Genomic DNA, 20,678 nt, shown 5'->3' on the forward strand with positions numbered 1-20,678 from the left:
GGGGGCCTCGTGCCCTCTCATGCACCGCAGAGCAGGCCATCCCGGCACGTGGACCAGGCCAGGGGGTGCGAGGGTCTCCCCAGAAATGAGCGGAGGGATGTGGCAGTGCAGCGGGAGAGCCCCAGCAGGGCACATCCCCATGTGGCAGCACCCTCAAGGGGACAGCACTGGTGCGGGACACGGTTTATTCAGCTGGTGCCGGGTGCAAACAGCACACTGGCCCTGGGGGTGGCAGCGGGGGTCGGGACCGGGCTGGCACCGCTTGCGGCAGGTGCCCCAGGCAGCAGCAGTGCCCGGGCCCTCAGGGGCAGGCTAATGGCGCAGGCAGCGTCCAGCTGCGCCCAGGGTGAAGCCGCGGTGGCAGTGGCAGTGGAAGGAGCCGTGGCTGTTGTGGCAGATGTGGTCGCAGGGGCCTGGCTGTGCCTGGCACTCGTCTATGTCTGGAAGAGAAGGGGAAAGGGTCAGACTTACGGAGAAACAGGAGCACCAAGGGCCAGGGGCTCGTCTGGCAAGGGCACGGCTTGGCGGGGCAGATGTGGGGACAGGGAGGGAGGCTGCAAAGCAGGGCAGGGAAGGGCACAGGGCAGGGGTGGACACGGGGCAGGGGTGGACACGGGGCAGGGAAGGGCATGGGGCAGGGGTGGACACGGGGCAGGGATGAGCATGGAGCAGGGATGGAGCTGGCCCTGGCCCCAGGGCTGGGCAAAGCTGGGCCATGAAGGCAACTCCCTGACAGGCATCCTTGTGCCCGCGCAGCGCTGGTCCTGCAGCAGCTTGCACCCATGGCTGCCGGGTGACAGGTGCCTCGCCACCCTAATAACTCCTGCACAGCTGTCAGCATCTGTCTGTCCTGACCCCTGTGTTTTGGGATGGCTGGGACCAGGGACTTCAGCACAGGAAACCCTCCCTGCTCCCCAGTGCAGTGCAGCACAGCTAGGGCCCCGTGCGGGGCACAGGCAGGGGGGCAGGTGCTCAGCACTGCCACCCCACTGGCTCCAGGTACTCACCCAGGCACTGCCCGGCGGTGTGCCCTTCGGGGCGAAAGCCGGGGCGGCAGCGGCAGGCGTGCCCCCCGTGGGTGTTGGTGCAGAGCTGGCTGCAGTTGTGCAGCCCCTGGGCACACTCGTCGACGTCTGGCGGTGGGGAGAGAGCAGCACGGGGTTACAGCACACAGGGCAAGGCGGCGCGGCAGGGGTTCCCGCTGTGCCCCGTCCTGCCCCTGCCTGGGCCAGCCTCTCGCGGCCCGCTGGGGCTCCAAAAAGCTCCTGCCAGCCCGTGTTTCACGTGCGTGTGCCCGCAGGGGCTCGGTGGCGCTGGGGGATGCTGCCCGCCCCGGAGCGCCTCCCCGTGCAGGCAGGGTGCGGGGGCCATGGGCTCAGCCCTGCCCCACACAGCTCAGCACGCTGGGCTAATAGACAGGATACAGTTTATTGGGGGGGTTCTCCGGGAGAGGGGCTGGAAGACTGAGCAGGGTCCGACTCCAAACAGTGGGGTCAATACATTAAAAAACAAACCGGGAGGGTCCTTCCCCTGCAGGGCCTGGGGGGACCCTCCTCTGCCGGGGCTGGGGAGGGGGGTCCCCGTCAGCGAGGAGGGGGCAGGCGAAGCACACACGTCGCAGGCCAAACCAGCAGGCACATGGTACGGTATCGAGTCGACGGAGCAAGCGACCGCCCGGGAGGCGCCGGCTTTGCCAAGGGAGAGCTCGGGCGAGGAGGTGCCGGCGAGGGGGCGCAGGGGCGCTGCCCTGGCTGTTTTCCCAGAAAACATGCAAGGGGTGAGTCCCGCGCGGCTCCGCGGCCGGGCCGGTGGCGGCCGGCGCCCGGCGGCTCCGGGCCCTTCCCGACGTTGGCTGCCCCACCACGGCACAGCCAGCGCGTCCAGGGCAGCTGCAGGGCGGTTCGACATGGAGAGAAAGAGAGAGAGAGAGAAAAAGAGAGACAGGCAGAGGCCGGCCGGTCCTTCCGCCAAGGCTGCTCTGGCGTGTTACGGGCAAGGGTTAAAGTGCATAGAGGCAAAGGCAGAGTCCGAGGCCTAGAGGGAGGAGGGCACCATGGGGGGGCCAGGGCCAGCTCCCGGCGGAGGGGTATCCCCCAAAAAAGGCCACTTGAGCTGCACAGAGAACGAGAGAAGGAGCAAGAGAGAGAAAGAGAGAGAGAGAGAAGGGGAGTCAGTGGCAGCTGAGCGGGAGGCGCGGGGCGAGCAGGTACGGAGCCGGGGGCGCAGGCGGCTGGGCAGCTGCCCGGCGGGTTGCGGGAGGAGGCCTGGCCGTGGGAAGGGGCGAAACACCATCGCACGGAGGTGCTGCGTGGCCACGCAGGGCTGCCGCCGCCCGCCGGCTCGGCCCGGCTGCGCCGGCGCAGGGCTCGGGGCGGCTGGCCCTGCCGGAGCGTCCCTGCCGTCACTCACCCACGCAAGCCGTGCCGTCCTCGTTGGGCTCGAAGCCCCGGCCGCAGCGCTTGTTGCTGCGACAGCGGTACCCGCCGTAGGTGTTGATGCAGACGGGCTTGTCCCGGGGGCAGACGAAGGGGAACTCAGCGCACTCGTCGGTGTCTGCGAGCAGAGGGGCCCCGGTGTGAGACGGCGGTGCTGGGCTGCGGGCGCCGGGGGACCCCAGAGCCGGGCAGCCCCGCACAAGCCACGCATCCGCCGGGGGGGCTCGCAGCAACGCCACGGCTGCGTCCCCGCCGCCTCTCCGCCGCTTGGGCGGCGCCCTGCCGCGTGGCAGCCGCAGCCCGACGTGACGGTCTCCCACCTCCTCCGCAACGCCGCCGCGTCCCCTTCGGAGCCGTCCCCCCGCTCCCCGCTGAGCCGCGTCCCGGCCGTGCCCGCGCGCCCGGCCGCCGTGCCCCCGTCCCTGCTGCCCCCCGGGCCGGGCTGCACCGTCCCCGGCAGCCACTCACCTACGCAGCGTCCGTTCTCGCGCTGGGAGAAACCCTGCCCGCACTGCATGGGGGGGAGAAGCAGACACCGCCGGCATGGGGGAGGCGTCAGCCTGGGGCAGCCACAAAGTCAGCAGAGCCCAGCCCCTCGTTTCCGCCCCCCGCCGCCTCCCAGCTCTGCTCCCCAAACCCTGACGCTCACCTCCACCGGGGCGGGCACGAGGGGCTCCTCCGCGTCCGGGGGATAGGGGATCTCCAGGACGGAGTTGGTCTCGCCGCTGGCCACGGCTCGCACCGCAACTCGCCCGTCGGGCCACGTCACCTCCAGGCTGCTGGCTTCGTCGCGCCCTGCCGGCGGGCGGCCCGTCAGACGGTGCCTCCAGGGCGGGCTGGGGCGCCGGGGAGCCCGGCGGGCTGCTGGCGGCCGAGAGGCAAAGCCGCTCCTCGCTCCCGCAGCCGGTCCCTGCATCCCCGCTCACGGCCCGCGCGCGGGGCGCAGGGATCCCGGGGGGGGGGCGGCGAGGGGCCCTGCGCCCCCCGGCTCACCCAGTCCGAAGTGCGCCACGGGCTCCATCTGGCACAGGTACCCCGATCCGCCGTCGATGACGCGCAGGTGGGCCCCGCTGCGCCGCGTGAACAGCACCACCTTGGCCCCCCGCGCGAAGGCCCCGAAGCGGGTGCGGGGGATCACGCGCAGCCAGTTGTTGCCGGTGCCCTGCACGGGAGGGACGGCGCGGGCAGGCTGAGCCGGGGCAGGCGGCAGGGGAAGGGACGGGGGACAACGCGGGGACCCGCCGCCTGACACACCTGGGTGCCCTTGAAGACGGAGATCGGCTGCGCCATGGACTCGCCGTGGGACAGGATCAGGTCCAGCAGCCCGTCCCCGTCGAAATCCGTCACTGCACCGCCTGCAAGGACAGGACGAGGCCGTGCCCCGGGCCGTGCCTGACCGGCGGCCCCGCAAAGCGGCCGAGCACCGGCGCGGCGCCGAGCCCTGCCGGGGGCCTCGCCCGCGCGGGGCCAGGGGACACCCACCCGTGCCCCGTCCCTCGGGCTCCAGCGCGTCCCCGGGGTTCAGCTCTTCCACCGCCGGGTCCGAGTGCTCCCTGCGGACGAGCCTGCGGAGCGCAGGCGGGGGTGAGCGGCGGCCCCCGGCCCCGCGCGAGGGACTGAGCCCCGCAGTCAGCGGAGGCCGGGGAGGCGCTCGCGTGCGGTGGCGCTGAGCGGTGCCGGGGGGCTGCCGCAGGCACGGCTGGCGGCGGCTAGTAATGACATCGGGAAGGGCTCGGTCCCGGCGCCGTGTATGAGCGGCGCCCGCCCCGCGGCACCGCTGGACGGCAGCCCTGCGAGCCCGCGGGCCGGCTGCACTGCTCGGCCGCGGCGGCGTGGGGCAGGGGGTCCCCCCAGCCCCCCGCGCGGGCCAGGGGGTCCTACCGGAAGAGGCGGTTGGCGGAGGAGCCGCGGTAGGCGATGTTGTTAAAGAAGACCTCCAGCTCCTGGTCGTTGTCGAAGTCGGCGGCGATGACGGTGCGGACGGGGGACGGCATGGAGAACTTGGGGGTGGCGATGTCCTGCGCGAGGGAGGGGCGCGGGCTGGCCGGGGGACGAGGGCGGCGGGACGGGGCGCCGGGCCCCGCCGCGGGGCTCCGCTTCCCCTCCCCGCTGGGAACCGGCGCCCGAAGCCGGGACTCCTCGAGGACCCCAGCCCGGCTCCCCCCCGGCTGGCGGTGCCGTGCGGGGACCCCGGCTCTCACCCTGAACCGCACGCGCCCGGGGGCCCCCGCCTGCAGGTAGAGGCGGTGGGGCCCGTTCCAATTGCCGTAGACGACGTCCAAGCGGCCGTCGCGGTTGAAGTCGGCCAGCGCCACGCCGCGTCCGTGCTGGTAGGGGTCGTCCAGGCCTGGGGAGCAGCGAGGCGCTGGGGGAGGTGGCAACCCTCCGTCCGCCCGCCACGCGGCCCCGAGCCCGGCAGAGGCAGCCCCCGTCCCACGCCGGAGCCGTCCTGCCCCCGCAGCCGGTGCCCGCGCGGCACTGACGGGTGGACGGCTGCCCTGACACGTCTCGCCAAGCCCCTGCGATCGCCGGTGCTTGCAACTACCAGCGCCTTCCCTCCCGCCCCGGCGGGGAGGAGGAGCGGGGCGCAGGCAGAGCCAGCCCAGCGCCGCGGCCCCGCTGCCCCCGGCCCCACGCCAGCCCCACTCACCCACGGCGGCCGCCACGTCCCGGTAGGTCCCGTCCCCCTGGTTGTGGAAGAGGAAGTTGGGGCTGTTCTCGTTCCCGCAGAATATGTCGGAGGCGCTGTCGCTCAGGATGGGGCCCACGGCCACCCCACGGCCGCCTGGGGACGGCGGGCTCGGGGGTGAGGGGGGCGGCTGGCGCCGTGCCCCCCGGCGGGGCCGGACCCGGCACCCCATGCCGGCGCTGCCCGCCCCGAGCATCCCTCCCGGCGCGCTCCCGAGCCGCCCCGCTCCTGGCCCGGGGGGGCTCCCGGGCCGCCCGCAGCCCCTCCTCGCCTGCCTCCCCCCTTCCCTCTCTCTAATCCCGAGTTAATTGGGCCTGGCAGCCGCTTGTGTCACTTCCAACCCTAATCACTGCGATCGCCATGGTTACACCACTCCTAATTAGTGACAATTTACCGCCGTGGAGACAGCGTGCCGCAGTGGTCCCCGCCGCGAGCCGGGTGGGGGGCTGCGGGGTGCCCGACGGCGCCGCGGGCAGCCCAGGGCCGCCTGCCGCGTGGGCGCCCCCGCTCCCCGCCGCGGGCCGTGGGCTGCCGCTAGATGGTGCAGTCGGGCAGCACAAGCAGGGCAGCGGCGGGGCGTGCGCCCCACTGCCACGCCGCGGGCTGCTGCACGCCACGCCACGGGCTGCTGCACGCCGGGCTACAGGCTCTTGCATGCCATGCCACAGGTTGTTACACGCCACACCATGGGCCGTTGCACATCACACCATGGGCCATTGCATGTCACGCCACGAGTTGTTACACGCCACGCCATGGGCCGTTGCATGGCCACAGCACCACTGCCCGGAGCCTCCGGCACGCACGCGTACCTGTGTACTTGTTGACGCCGGCCGTGGCAGCCACGTCCACCAGCACCACAATGCCACGCGCAGGGTCGCTGGCGGCCGCGTCCATCTCGAGGAGGGCGTGGGGGCCCACGTTGCCACTGGCGTAGTTGGCGATGTAGATGGCGTACCTGCCGGAGCCCTGCGGGCCAGCGGCACCTCCTCAGGGCCTGCGTGGAGGCAGCAGCTTCGCCCTGCTCGGCCGGGCCACAACCCCGGTGGCGGTGGAGGGCTGCGTCCTTGGGCACCCTGCACCCCTGCCCAGGGGCTGGGCTGGGTGAGGGGCTGGGTGCTGGCGTGGGTCTTTGGTGCTCGCCCCCTCCGTGCACGGGCAGTGACACCTGGTCAGGATTGTGTCGCCGTGGCTAAAAGCACCCCGGGAAATTGGGGATGGCCACACCACCCTGCTGCAGCACGGGCCCCGCTGTCTGCCCCTGCTCCGGGCCCTGCAGACGCCCTGCCTGCACCGGGGCTGCACCGGGGCACCCTGCTCCCCTGGCGCGCCGGCTGCCCCCCGGCTCGCCCAGGCCCGCGTTGTCCCGTGCAGCAGCTGGGCCCTGATTTAGTGATAATCGTTGGGAAACAAACTGCTGGAGGAGGAGGAAGAAGAAAGAGCAGGTGACAGACACATAAATCACCTCGACAGGCGCGTTTATCAGCGAGCGGCAACCGCATGGACAGGCGCCCGGGGACTTGACGGCTGCGGGCCGGGGGGGCTGGGAGCCCTGACAGCCACCAGCGGGCGGGTGGGCGTGTGTGGGGGGGGTGCCACAGCCCGGACGGGTGGCAAGAGGGGGCTGGTGGCTGGACTTGCAGCCCAGGAGGTGTCCCCCGGGCCCTGGGAGACCCCAGCCCCACCGTGCCCTGCCTGCTCACCGTCCTGTCCACGCAGGCCACCGAGCGCCCGGCGAAGCGGCTGGCCACGTCCCGGTTGACCTCGTCGCTCAGGATGTCCTCCCAGCGCCCGTTGCGGAGCTTGAAGAGCTTGTCCGTGTAGGTGGCCATGCCTGGGGCAGAGCGGGGGTTGGCGGGGGCCGGGGAAGCACCGCTCGGACGTGCCCTGGCGATGCTGGCCCGCGGCTCGCTCCCCAAGATGACAGAGGAGGGGGATCAGCAGCAGGGTGCCCAGCGGGAAAGGGAGGACGGGGAAGGGGCGCCCTTTTCCCCGAGCACAGTGCCCCAAACCCTCACTCCGTCCTCCCCGCCAGCCTCCTGTGCCGGGGCCGCGCGGCAGGGCCTGGGCTGCCTCTCCGGCAGCCCGCGTGACCCTTACGGGCTGGCGGGAGACACGCAGAAGAATCAACTCATTAAGGTGAAATGTGCCCCAGCGGGGCGCAGCCCCGTAGATCATCCCCGGGAAGGCAAAATCGATGCGGTGCCAGGCACCAGCGGCGAGCCGCGCTGCCCGTGACAGCCCCGCCGGCAGCGCCTGATTTAGGGACGGGCGCGCCGGCAGCCACCGCCAGCCCGGGTAATTAGGAGCGTCAGGAAGACGGATCCGCCGCGGGGAGGTCGGGTCGCTGGGACGGGCGCTGGCGGCTCAGAGGGGCCAGGCCGGGGCCGGCCCCGCTGCTCCGCGCAGCCCCCGGCAGCTCCGGGGATGTCCGGCCCCAGGCTGGCGGGATGCCGGTCCCCTCCCGGTCTTGCACCTGGAAATGGCTCCAGGACTGAGGCTGTGGGAATTCAGGAGAGACAGGACAGGGGCAGGGTGCCCCGGCGAGCCCGCGTGCCTGCTCCTGCTCCCCGCTCCGGGAGCTGGCGCCGCGCCGGCCCCTCCGGCGGGGCAGGACGGGGTCCCGCTCGGCCAGCTGCGAGCCGTCGTCCGGCTCGGGGTGCCGCGGGGAGGGCGCGGGAAGCGCTGACTCAGCGGCTGGCTGGGCTCGGTGTCCCACCCGCGCTGCCATCAATCAACGGAGCCGCTCAAGTGGGAAATTAACTCCAGCCCGCACACATCCCTCACGCGCCGAAGGTCGCGGGCCGGCGAGCCCCCCCAGGGCGCCGGGGCTCACCGGAGAAGGCGTTGTTGGTGTTGAGGAAGTAGACCTCCTCGCGGCCGTCGCCGTCGATGTCGCAGGCGGCGACGCCGATGGCGTTGCCCTGGCGGTCGCGCAGCGCGTAGTAAGGGGAGGCGCGCTCGTCCTGCGCCACGTTCACCAGCCGGCCCCGGGCCTTGTCGTACTTGAGCACGAGGTTGGGGCCGTTGTACCTGCGGGGCGACGGCATCAGCCGCCGGCCCCGGGGCGCCGGGCGGGCGGGCGCTGCAGCACCCGCGGGCGGCCGCAGGGCCGGCTCAGCCTGCGGCCGCTCCAGCGCTGGCCGCCGGGCAGCCGGGAGCCGAGCCGGCCCAGGAGCCGGCCTCGGGGCGCAGGTCCCCGCTGGAAGCCCTTTGGCAGGGCAGCAGGCGAGGCAAATGGTCTGCGCGTGCCGGGCCCCACGGTGCTGCAATGAACTCGTTACACAACGGGCGCCGCAGCTGCTTGCAAAACCGGCTGCAGCCGGGGCGCCTCCCTGCGCTCGCCTCTCTCCGGGCCCCTTGCCAAGCCGGCGGCCCTCGCCCCGGCAGCCCCCCTGGGACACACCCCATGTCCCGCGGTAAATCCTGGGCGGCGGGGGGCCTCCGGGCAGCACCCAGCCGCCCCCCCGGGTGTCGCGTGCGGCACTAACGAGGGAGAGCCGTCGTCTGCTAACGAGGGAGAGCCGTCGTCCGCGCGGCTGCGGCCAGGTGCCCCTCTGCCAGCGGCGGGGCGCGCGGGACGCCGCTGGCACTGCCCCCAGGGGGATGCTCGCAGGTCTCGGCCGGCGACGGGCAGAGCCGGCCCTTGCCACCGCCGTCCCTCTTTGCAGCGCCCTCGGCGCGAGGGGGCTCTGTGCGGGGCGGGCAGCAGGGACGCGTGGGCAGCCGAGCACCCTCCTCCCGGCGCACAGGGACACGCGCGCGCCCGAGCCTCCGTCGAGCGGCAGCAGCCAGCAGCTGCTCTGCGCCGGGCCCTGCTCGGCAGCGCTGGCGGAGGGCTGGGGCCGCGGGAGCGCGCGGCTCCCTGCCTCGCTGGTTCCTGTCAGCCCTTCCGAGCCATCACACCGATAAAGGCCTATAAAAAACCTCCAGCCAATTAACCGAATCTCAGGAGAGCGCTGAGTCCTGTCAGCGGAGCCAAGCCGGCTCGGGGACACGCTGGCTCCGCACTGCGGGGTGGCCCCAGCCGCGGGGCTGCTGCCACCGCCCTGCAGCGCGGGGCTGCCGGCGCTGGCCGGGCCCCCCGGCTCCGCGCGGGCTCCGAGCGGGCAATGAGGCCGGCGAGGTGCAACGGGCGGATGGGCGGAGGGGATGGGGGTGCCATGGGCAATGCCACAGCCGGGCACAGAGTGCATCCACCAGCCCAACAGAGACCCCGCCAAAGGGCTCCTGCAGCTGCCCCGAGACCCTGCCACCCTGCAGAGCCCAAATCCGGGGGCTCCCTTCCCCAAAGCTTGCCTTAAAAATGAAACTGCCCAAGGGAGCAGCAAGTTTGAGCAAGTGTGGAGATTTGCAGGGGAAGGAGGAAAACGCTGCCAGCCCTGGGACAGGGGGGCTGCAGGGGGGCCTGGGCCTGCTGGGTGCACGGGGCAGCGTCTCGCCAGTGGCCCGCGCGCCGCTGCCGCCGAAGCACCGTGTGCCGGCTGCCCGTACTCACCCGGCCACCACGATCTCGAAGTCGCCATCAGCGTCGAGGTCGGTGACGGCCACGCCGTAGTTGAGCTGCGTGGGGTTGCTGTCGTAGTCAGGCGGGAGGAGGCGGTGGGTGACGGCCGCGAACATGGGCTCGCTGCGCTGGGAGCCCTCGGCGAGGCAGGCCAGGGACACCAGGCACAGCGCCAGCATCCTGGGCACCTGGAAGGGACCCGCACCCCTCAGCTCCGCGGCTGCGCCAGGACCCCGAGGCCTGGCGCACCTCCCTGCTCCACCGCGCCAAGACACCCGGGCGTCCTCACTCCCCTTGCACATGCGAAGGGGTCTCTGCGCCCCTCATCACTGCCCCCAGCCTGGGCCACCAGCCAGCCCCTCAGCCCTCACTCCTGCAGCCCCAAAACGCCTCGGCACTGCCACAGCCCTGGGCATCCCCGTGCACGGTCCTCCCCGGCGGCTGGTTTGCCCGCCGGGCTCTGCCCTGGGACAGGACCGTACCGCGGGCCGGGAGCAGCCCGGGGGCAGCAGGAAACGAGCCCTGGCTTGGGCTGGTGCCGGGGTGAGCGGGGTCGTGGGCACCCGTCCCGTGCCGGGAGCCCAGAGGGGCAGCAGGAGGGCTGCCGGGTGCTGACGCAGCCGGGCGCACCGCGGCTCGCTCTGCCCCAGGGGCGTGCAGGGCTCCCAAGGTCCCAGCAAGTGGCAGTCTGTGCCCTGGGGCATGGCAGGGCCAGAGGAGCCCCTGGCTGGTGACCCCATCTCCTGGTAGGCTGATCCTTGGAGCTGGAAAAGGCCACGGGGAGGACAGGGGATGCGCGGCCAGGTGACTCCGACCATGTGCCTTGCTTTCCCCACCCTGCTGACGTTGTTTCTCCCCGGGGCTTTTGGTGTGAGCTCCTCCCAGACTGGCCAGGAAGGTGTCTCCATGCGGATGTGGCCAGGGAAGAAGATGTTCAAAGGAGCAGGAGACTGGGAGGAGAGGCTCAATTAACCTGGACTGCGGAGGATGGAGTCTGCCAGCACTGCTGGCAAGGCTGCGGAGGCTTTGGAGCTGGCTCTGACCAAGCTGTAGCGCGGGTGAGGAGCGAGGTGGCACTCAGGACAGGCGCCCCTCGCTGCAGGCCAGGTAGTCCCCTCTGGAGGAGAAAGGCCCAGCACCGAGCTGCGCACCTCTGGGCCGTGGGCTCAAACCGCTGTGCCAGGCTCCAGGTGGGAGCAAAAGCAGCAGGTCCTGCCCTCACATCCCTGGGGGGATCGCTGGGGAGCCCGGCTTGCCCTGGGCAGGAGCCATGCCGCCTGGGCTGGGGACACCAGTCCTTGGGTGCTCCTGGCCATGCCGTCCCTCCAGGCCAGCAATAGCCCCCGGCCCCAGCGGGGTGGACAGGGGTTGGAGCCCCTCTCCGCCAGCCCACGCTCGTGCCGCGGGACCCTGCCAGGGAGCGAAGGGAGCAGTGGCAGCAGCTCGATGCCAAGCGCCCTGGTGTGGAGAAGGGAGGATGCCTGACGGGCTGGATCCTGGCGCACCCGCTGGGCTCAGGGGGGAGCAGGCTGCTGCTGCCGTCCCCGGGGAGGGGAAGGGTCTGAAGGGCTCTTTGGAGAGCCAGGATCCCCCCTCCTTCCACTGCAGCTCGCCGGAGCGCTCCCATGCCCGCCTAACACACATAGCTGGGCAGGATGGTGGCTATCCTCTGGCTGCGGAGCTGGAGAGGGGATCTGAGCCACGCTGACCCAGCCCCAGGCAGCCCAGAGCCCTGCGTCTCCCAGCCCGGTCCCGGCTCCGCTTCCTTCACCAGCCCTGTCCGTTCCCCGGGGCCACCTGCAAGGAGGGACGTGTGCCTGCAGCTCTACTCTCTGCTGCGCAGACCCCGCCAGCCATCGCTCCCAGCCCGCCCCCGGCACCGTGCTGTGCCACCACCCCAGCCAGACTTAAGGCGCCGTGCCGATGGCTCTGCCGTCCCCAGCGCAGTGCCTCTGGAGGGGCAGGAGATTGGGTCTTTCCCTGGCGGAGGTGCCCCATCCGAGGCCCACGTGATGGGGACAGGGCTCCACCAGGGAGCGGGAGGCCGGGACGGTCCCTGCATGTCACTCCCTGGTGCAGGGCACAGTGGAGGCGCCTTGGCCAGGGCCGTCGCCATCCCCCTGCCTTGCGGCACCACGCAGGGCTCAGCGAAGCGAGCACGGGAGGGAGGTGCCCCCGCACGGAGGGAGCGCCACCGCCCTGCCCCGGCCCCCTCTCCTCCACCGGGCCGACGCACCCCGGGACCCCTTTGCAGAGCGCTGCACGCTCCCCTCCGCGTCCCCACCAGGTGCTGGGTGGCTCTTCCCGGGCAGCCGGCCAGGCTCTCCCTGCCCTGCCTCCCGCTACGTCTCCGGCTCTCGCAGGTTGGCCCCTTCCCCAGGTGCCCCCCCGCCCCATCCAGCTGCAGCTGAAATCCTCCAAGCTGGATGGAGCCTTTCCAGGAGGAAACAATGTTCCTGATTGGAGACAAAAGGCCTTTCCTTGTGGATCCGGCACTCGGTGCCATGGAGGGGGGAGTCTGTGCGGCCCGGAGCCAGGCCATTTTGGGAAGGGAGGAGGGAGGCTCGGGCTTCGTGTAGTGGACGGGAAAGCCCCACGGCTCTCCCGAGGTGCTGCTGATAGCACCGAGGACCCAGCAGGAGACCCCACCTGGTGCGAGGCCAGGAGGACCTGCTTGCACAGCCCATGGTGGAGCTCAGCCCTGTCCCGGCCTGACACAGCCATGTTCTGGCTCATGGCACGGCATCCGGTGGCAAGGTCACCCCGAGCGCGGCGGTCACCCTGGGAGCCCACCCAGCGCAGCGTGGCTGGGCCAAGCCCAGCGCCGCCAGCCCAGCGGAAGGGAGGGTAGAGCTAGCGGGAGGACGGGAGCGAGGCAGGGGGCTGCCGCAGGACCCCATGCAGTCACGCAAAAGCCGGCTCAGCCAGATGTGAGCCCCCGTCCCTTCCCCTGGGTGCCTGGGATGGCAGATGGAGGGTCAGCAGCCACCTCGCCCTGCTCCCTGCACCAAGCACCCCACATGGGGTGCAGCCGGGCTGGAGGCAGGGGGCCGGGCGGCCGGGGCTTTCCCTGCCCTCTCTGTGCACGAGCTGCTCCCGGAGCGTGCGTGGGGCCTCGGGGCCAGGCTGCGTGGGGCGGTCCACCTCGGCATGCCAGCGACCCCCTGCCCAGGGAGGGCACGAGGCGGGCCATCTGCATGGCCGCCAGCAAGCAGGCTCCCGTGGCCGCCCTGTCCCGTGCGCCCCCGTGCCATCGCTGCACCACGCGCCCTCACCGTGCCACGCTGCCCCACTGCAGCGATCGCCCACCCAGGGCCACGGCGACCTCCGAGCACCGCTCTGACATCACACGTCACCGCGCAGCAGTGACAACGTATCGCCCCATGGCATCACACCCCGTGTGCGCCGGTGACGTCGTCTGCCCCTTCCTGACATGTCCAGGCTGCCACTGCGTATGAACTGGGGCAGAGGACCAGTGGGAGGTGGGAGGTGTCCCGCGGACCAGCAGCCCCTCTCCCGCAGCGGTGGGGCTGCACCATGGGGTGCAGCACTGCCCCCTCCCTGGCTCCGCGGACCCAAACCAGCCCGGACCCTGCAGCGCTGCTGCCCCGGCCAAAGCCCGCGAGCTGGGGATCGCACCTGCCCCGGCCACGCGCTGCTGCTGCTGGGCGAGTGCTGCTCCCACCTGGGCCCCCTCGCTGCCCCAGTCCGAGCAGCGAGCCCCATCATGGATGGCTCGGAGCCCCCAGCTCCCGTCCGTGCCCGCCGCCCACGCAGGGCTCCTCGGAGCCGGCCCCGGCACGTTGGGGCTCAGCCAGCAGCTGCTAACGCAGTGTGCAGACGAGCAGTCACCTTAGCCTCCGAGCACAGCCCAAAGGGACACCGGGTCCTTGGGGGGCTCGGCTGTGACCACCTGCTCCCGGTGCCGCCGACGCACCCACCACCCTTCCCCGCGTGGGCAGGCGCAGGGGGACGCGCAGGCAGCCCCTCTGCAGGCAGCCCCCAGCCCCCTTCGAGCTCAGAAACAACCAAGTGCAGCTGCCCCCGGCGAGAGGAATCACCCCTCTCCCCCTCCCTCTGCTCGCTGCCTCCCCACCCGGTGCCCCAGGCAGCCCCCAAACCGCTGCTCCATCACCCCGCGCCCGGTGCCCCCACCCCAGCACCCCCGTCCTCTCCCCCCCCCCCGCCCGGGCACCCCACCTGCCCTTCAGCCGCCCACCTGCCGAGTTCCCGCGCCACCCAAAAGTCCCCAGGAAAGTTTGCGGGGCCGGCAGGGAGGCCGGCGGCTGGCGTGGGAGGCCAGCGCGCTCCCTACTCACGGGCCAGGGGGGATGCCCGGCGCCCCCGCGCCGGCGGGAGTGCATCCCCGCAGCCGACGGCTTCGACGCGCCCTGCCGAACGCTCGTCCCCGCTCTCCGTGGCTCCGGCTCCGGTTCTCCCCGGCTTTAGACAAGTCCAGCCAAGCGAGCGGTCCTTTATGTAAAGCTTGGTGCCAGCCAGAGGGCCAATGAGCGGCGGATGAGGGGCTCCGGCTGCCAATGGAGAGCAGGGAGGTGGGGCTGCGCCGCGCTGATTTACTACCCGAAATTGCAGTGGAAGCACGGCCAGGCAGCGCCGATCGATACGGAGCCAAAATATTACGGGGGGAACCTGCCGAGGCATATTTCAAGAGCGCGGCTTGTAACCTTCACGAGGCAGCGGGGCCTATCTGGGGCGACGGTGGGTTGCCTCCGGCCCATGGAGCCGGAGCTGCCCCAGGACACCCCCCCCGCCCCGGGGTCCCCGGCGATGGGTGCATTAAATTCAGCACAAAACCTGCCAAGCCAAAAAGTCACAGGGTCTCCGGGGAGCTGGGACTCCCGGGCGGCAAGGCCCCTCCGGCTGCAAATTGCTGCTTGCCAGGGAGCCGGAGCGGCGGCGTTAGGGAGCGACGCAGGCGGGAGCTGGATGATGCAGAGGGCACTGAGCGCGGAGGAGGGAGGCCGGCATGGGAGCGAGGAGCAGCACCTCCCGGCCAGCGCTGCGCTGCGCTGCGGGGCAGCACCCACCCGCGGGCAGAGCGGCCCGACAGTGGGGCAATCGCGGGCCGGGGGGAGAGAAAGGACGAAGCGCTGGGCAGCCCCTGAGGCTCAGCTCCCCCGGGCCCAGGCCGCAGCCTCGGGGGCTCAGCGCCGTCCCCGTGCCATCGCCCTGTGCTGCCCAGCGGTGCCGCAGCACCCACGTGGCTGCTGCCACCATCCACCCGCAGGGACCACCGGGAACGGCGCTCGGCGCTGCGCGAAGCGCCCGTTTCCTCGCCCCAAAGCTTGCAGCCGTGGGTGCCTGAGCCAGCTGAGCGTAGCCTGCAAGCGTGCCTTCCCCGACGCGTCTCCGCTGTGCGCACCGCTGCGGGCTGGGCGCAGAGCCCTCCACGCGTCCCGGCACGCACGCGTTGGGACGGCCCTGGCAGGGCACGAGGCCGCCGGTCCCCCTGCCTGCGCACGTCCACTGGCGCCCCGGCACGGAGCTGCCGCTCGCGCTGGGAGAGAGCAGGAGCTGTAGGAGCCCGTGGCGCCCTGGGCTGCCTGAGAGGCTAATCGCCGGCCCTGCTAACGCCCTTATTGCTTCTCATTCGAATGTGTTCGGTTACAGCGTCTGCCCTTTACTCCTCCTTCTCTCCCTGTCAGATTTGAGGGCTCTCTAACCCCAGCGATCATCTCCCAGGAAAGTGCTTCCATGCGGCTGTCACGTACCCCTCGACTTCACGGCTGATGAACCCCCGCTCCGGCACGCGTGCATGCGTGCGCGCACCCACGTTTATGGATGAGCCCCCTCTCCGGTGCCTCAGCGCTGCACCCGCTGCAGGGAAAGTCTCGCTGCCCCCGTGGCCGGCACGACGGTGGCTGCGGCACGGGGAAGCCGCCGGGGGGCCGTGCCGGGGGGCAGGACCCGCTGCTGCTGTGCATGTTTGCAGCCACGATGCAACATAACCTGCCGGGGCCGGGAGGCCTGCGTGAGCACGCACACGTGCCCAGCGTGCGCTCACGTGTCCTCGAGCGCTGGCGCTCAGCCTGGGGCACCCCCGGGTGGGGTGTGCTGCGCCTGCTGGCGGCCCCGCGCCCGGCTGCAGCCTTGCACACGTGTGTGCTCGGTGCAATGACCCCCCCCCCCCAAGCCCGGAGGCCCCACTGAGGCATCAGCATCACGGCGGGATGTCTCACTCCAGATTTAGTAACCTCCTCAGTAGTTATTAGCACAAACTGCAACCTGGCTCTCAACACCCTCCCCGTGACCGGTAGGTACAGCAAACAAACACAGGCAGCAAGCCAGCTGCAGCATGCCAAGACTGTGAATGGTGCTGGGCTCCCCGGCTCCCCAGGGCCTGCAAACCCAGCTCGTAACCGTGCCGGGACACAGCCCCAGCCCTGAGCGCCGGCGCGCGCCCATCCGCAAACACACGCGCGGCTGCAGCCGCGCCAGCACGCACCGCGCACGCTCCTGCATAAACGTGGGTGCCCATACGCCTGCGCGCCCGCCGGGCACGGCTAAACGCACCGCTCGGCACCCGCGGGTGCGCACGGGGCTCTGCAGGCGTGCACAGACACACGTGCGCCGATGCGCTCGCACACCACGCCGCCGCGCTGCCCGCGTGCTGCGTGCATGCACACGGGGCCCACGTGCGTGCATCCCGGGGCGGGTGGGCCTGCCGGGCGCTCCCCCTGCCTGCCGTCTGAGCCCCTGCGGACCCGACAGGCTGCGAGAGCAGCCAGCGAGCCCCTTCGTCAGCATGACGAGCGCGGTGGCTGTAACCCCCTGGCAGCCCGGCATGGGTCCCTGTGGCCCGTGCCGGCCCGGCTCAGCGCTCCCCATCACGAGCACGGAGCGGGCGCCGGGGGGCACGGTGGGCCACGTGCCCCACGGCCGGGTGCGGGTCTCTGCGAACGGCTGCAGCAGGCAGTGGGGAGGGCGAAGGCAGTGAGCCGAGGCTGCGAAACGGGGCGGCGAGGGAGCGGGGAGCGGGGCGCGGAGCCGGCTGCGCGGCGCAGCGCTGCGCGGGGACCGGCGGCGGCGGCGGTGGGGACAATGGACAGGAAATTAGAAGGAGGCGAGGCGAGGCGGCCGCGCTGGCGGCGGGGGGGAAGGGAGCCTGTGCAGGAGGGGGGCTCGCCGCCTGCAGCGCGGGGGCCAGCGGAGCGCAGCCTCGCGCCTCTAGGCTCCCCCGTCCCCCTCCAAGGGCAGGGGCGTCCCCGCTCTGCCCGGCCCTCCCTGCCTTGCCCCCGGGGCGCCCTCACCCAGCCCCCTTGCAGCCAGCAGCGGGGCACCTGCCCCTCCGCCTGGTGGCTCATCTGTCCCCCCCCCCCCCGCCCCGGGGTTGAGGCCAGGGAGGAGGCCGCCAGGGAGCAGCCGGCCCATGTTTGCATCGCCGTAGGCGGCTTGCTGGCAGCGCCGGGCAGGGCGAGCCCGTGGGGTGGCAACGCAGGGTGGTCCCAGGGCCCCAGCAGTGTGTGGGGGCTCCCAGCCGCGTGGGATAGCCGGACTCGTGGAGCTGCCTGGCGTCCCCTCCAGCACATCCCGGACGCTGCAACGCAGAGCGGGAGAGGCGAGCGGAGCAACGCCGACGCCAAGCGCTCGCCTCGCAGCTGCTTTCTTGGGGCGGCCGCTCCTCTTTGCGCAGCGGCGTGAAGGCGGCAGCAGCTGCCCGCTGGGCGCGCTGCCGGCGCGCACGCACGCCTGCCACCAGCGCCCCTGCAGCGGGCGCACGCTCAGCCCGCGGGCACCCCGGCGCCCGCCGCGGCCCGCTGCGCCCCCCTGGCCCGGCTGGGCGCGCGCCGGCCGCCCGCGCTCTGCCCCCCGCCGCCCGGCCCGCCCCGCGGCACGCCTGCTCCGAGGGCCTGCTTCCCACCCGTAACGCATTCGCAGATAATTTATCCCCAGTCATCCCTGTGCTAATGTTGTCTTGTAGCTGAAATAGCTCCTCTCCTCCCTGGCGTTTACCCCGCTGATGTATTTATAGCGAGCGCTGGGCGCAAGCCGCCCGCCTGCCCTCGGCGCCTCTCCGAGGGCTCGGCCTGCCCGGCGCGCCCCGGCCGCCTCCGCGCCCCTCCGGCCCCGGCACCGCCGGCCACCGGCGAGCCGGGGGGCACGGGCTGGCCCCTGGGCACCGCCGTGCCTCCCGCCGGCCCCTCCGCCCCGGCGCGCCGGCCCAGCCCGGCCCTGAGCCGTGCCTGTCACTGCCCGCCGTGCCCCCGGGTCCCCGCTTGGACTCTTCCTGTCGCCGGGACGTCATTAGAAATGTTAATTATTAATTATCGCTAAAAGCCCTTTTTGCTGCATTGCTGTTCTCTGCCTATCCCTCTGCCCCGCGCTGCCTGTAACCGGATCCGCCCGCGCTCGGCTCCTGCCTGGCCGTGCCCGTCCCCCCGTCCCCCTCGACCTGCTGGGGCGGCAGGAGGCGGCAGGACGTCTCCGTCCCCCCGGCCCTGAGAGGCAGCGCCCTGCCCCGCGCCGGCAGCGAGGACGCAGGGTGCAGGAGGCAGCGGCCCAGCAGCACGTCTCGGCCGGGGCAGTGACATCCCCGGCGCGGGCGCCCCAGGATGGCACCGTCCCCGGGGGGGCCCGGAGGGCGCCCACCTGGGCTGGCTCCCGGCGAAGAGGGAGGCAGGCTGCAGGGAGACCCAGCGGACGGGGCCCGGCGCGCGCCGGGAGCAGCCGTGCAGCTGCGGGGAGGCGGGGGAATGCCCAGCCTGCCCAGCGCAGCCTCCTCTGCCAGGGCTCCTGAAAGATTTATCAGCTCCAAGTGGATCCCGCTGATGAATCAATTCAAATCACCGTCTATTGAAAGCGGCCGGGTTCCTTGCCTGCCAGGGCAGCGGCTGTCACCCGACCGGCGGCGCTGCCAGCGGGGGCTCGGCCAGCGCTGGGCGCGATGAGGAGCTGCTTCCTGTTGCAGCGTCTCCGTGCTGGCTGCCGAGGAGAAACCACCGTCCGGGCCGCGCGTCCCTGCCCGGCCGGAGCCCGGGTCCCTGCCCAGCGGTGCCACGTTGGAGCAGCTGCAACACGATGCCAGGGCGGCTACCGAGAGGCAGGATGAACCCCCCTGAGATGTCTCCTCCACCTCTTCCCCCTGGTCTCCCCAAGGGCCCCTCGGAGCCAGGCTATCCGTGCAGCAAGGTCCGTGCCCTGCCGGTCCCAGCACCCCGGGTGCTGCCCCAGGGCTGTCGCCGGAGGTGCCGTACCGCTGCGTGGCCCAGCGCAAGCAGGCCTGGTCCTGCCGGCTGCCGCTGAGCGCGGCGGAAAGCGAGACAATAAGGGCAAGGAGACAAGAGCGATTGCTCAGGGAGATGCGCTCGGGGGCAGGCTCCCGGGGGAGCGCGGGGAGGAGCACCCAGGCCGTTCCTGGACTGGTATTGATTCCTGCAGCACAGGCTCTGCTTTCTGTACCTGCTCCTTTTAAGCACGCAGAAGAGCGCAATAGACCCCAGCTACCCCCTCCAAAGCCGGCCTGCACCCCCAGGGGCACGGCCAGGGCTGCTGAAGCCCTGTTGCCTCTCCATCCGTGAGTCACCGGCAGCGCCGGAGGCTGCCTGCACCGCCGGCACCGCGGGCTGCTTCCTCACATTATACAGCGCTGTCACGAGCCGCCGAGTCCCCAGGTGTTTGGTGCAATAATGCAAAGCAGATTTAATCCGCCCCAGCCCCAGGCTGAGCACGCTGCCCTCCCCACGGGCTGAGCGCGTCCCCTGGCTGCGGTGCGCTCCCAGGCCAGGCCGTGCTGCTGCTGCGGGGGGAGAGACGTGGGGCTGCGGGTGCTCCCGGGTGCTGCCGGCACGCTGCTGCGGCCGGGCGAGCGATTCCCTCTTCGCCCCTGCGCGCCGAGCCCGGCTCCCAGGGCCCGTCTCTGCCAAAAGCACGGTGTGAGCACTTGCTCTGCAGCAATCAGTCAGACGGATGCTCACACGAGCCACCCGCCGGCGTTGGGTTGGCCGGGCTTGGGGCCCAGCGAGGTGCTGGCAGCTCCGGGGCCCCTGCGGCCGGGCCGGTAGGCATCCGAGCAGCCCCGGGGGTGTTTGGCTCCTTTGAGGCCTGCGGCCAGCAGCCCCCGGACAGACAGCCTAGGCAGTGGGAGCACCCACCAGTTCCCCACTGCCTTCTGTGACTCCCCTTGCGTGTACCAAGCAGGTGCGGTCTCAGCTCCTGACGGAGGAGAGCAGGACCCGGGAGCCCGGGGTGCTGCAGGGGGTGACAGGCTTTCCAGGGATGGGGGCTCAGAGGTAGGGACGGGGTGGGGGGAAAAGCCGCTCTAGGAGCAAGAGCAGAGGCGAGATAACCCTGCGGCTGCCTCCCCTCCCCGTCCCCAGGGCTGGGGGCAGGACGCTGCGCGAGCGGAGGCGAATGCGCGGCTTGCCGGCGATCAGCCCCAGATCTGGGGCTGCCGACAGCTCCTTTCTCTCCTTCCAGCCCGTGCCTCCCCGCGGCCCTGGCTGACGCAGCTGCAGATGAGCAGACAAGGAGAGCGAGGCAGCGCTCCCGGCCCGCCGCGCTGTCCCCCGGGAGGCACGTCAGCCTCCGAGCAGGACCCCGCGGAAGCGCCAGCAGCCCCAGCTATCAGCAGAGAGCGGCCGGCCGGCTCTGGGCGCCCGATCCTACGGGCAGGGTTTGAGGGTGCTGCCGAAGTCACAGCTGGGGTGCAGGATGGGGGCGCAGTGGGGTCCTGGCTGGGGCAGCAGGGAGCCCTGGTGCAGAGCCGCGGGGTGCTGCCGCGCTGCTGGTGAGGGCTGCACTGGGGCAGACCCGGCAGCACCAGTCCACCCCGTCCCCAGTGATGGGAGAAGCAGGAGCTCAGCACCACCCTGCCCCGCACGAGCGGCTCGGTCAGCCCTTGGGCAAGGGGCTCTCCCCGCACAACGGGTCCCCGTCCCCTCGGTGTGCAGGGGGCCGCGGCGTGCCGCGCGGGAGGCAGGAGCGCAGGCGCAGCTGCCTGGGTGCGCGCGGGCGTCTCCAGCCGGGGGGAAGCAGGGGTCCGCCGGCAGCCCACACCTCGCACGCCTTGGACCGCTCTGCCGCTGCCATG

At 72.0% G+C, this 20,678-nt stretch overlaps 1 protein-coding gene across 4 annotated transcripts; it reads right to left on the reverse strand.

Annotated features, from left to right (window-relative positions):
• Window positions 1-107: 107 nt before the first annotated feature.
• CRTAC1 (cartilage acidic protein 1) lies at window positions 108-14,073 on the reverse strand. 4 transcript variants are annotated; one of them, XM_068949923.1, is made up of 16 exons: window positions 13,948-14,073; window positions 9,620-9,816; window positions 7,958-8,154; window positions 6,825-6,955; window positions 5,934-6,090; window positions 5,086-5,220; window positions 4,637-4,782; window positions 4,317-4,453; window positions 3,918-4,000; window positions 3,690-3,790; window positions 3,429-3,597; window positions 3,085-3,230; window positions 2,904-2,946; window positions 2,410-2,553; window positions 1,008-1,133; window positions 108-440 (listed from the first exon to the last, which is right to left on the reverse strand). In XM_068949923.1, exons 1-16 carry the CDS (start codon window positions 13,990-13,992, stop codon window positions 313-315), a joined length of 2,085 nt encoding a protein of 694 aa, XP_068806024.1. In that variant the 5' UTR covers window positions 13,993-14,073; the 3' UTR covers window positions 108-312. The 4 variants fall into 4 exon arrangements, with proteins under 4 accessions (XP_068806024.1, XP_068806025.1, XP_068806023.1 ...); XM_068949924.1 differs by lacking the exon at window positions 1,008-1,133 and having other exon boundaries at window positions 217-440; XM_068949922.1 differs by lacking the exons at window positions 108-440; window positions 1,008-1,133 and adding an exon at window positions 1,312-1,751.
• Between the last annotated feature and the right edge of the window lie 6,605 nt (window positions 14,074-20,678).

Source organism: Struthio camelus, chromosome 7 (assembly GCF_040807025.1).
Source record: "Struthio camelus isolate bStrCam1 chromosome 7, bStrCam1.hap1, whole genome shotgun sequence".
In the NCBI taxonomy this organism is placed as follows: Eukaryota; Metazoa; Chordata; class Aves; order Struthioniformes; family Struthionidae; genus Struthio; species Struthio camelus.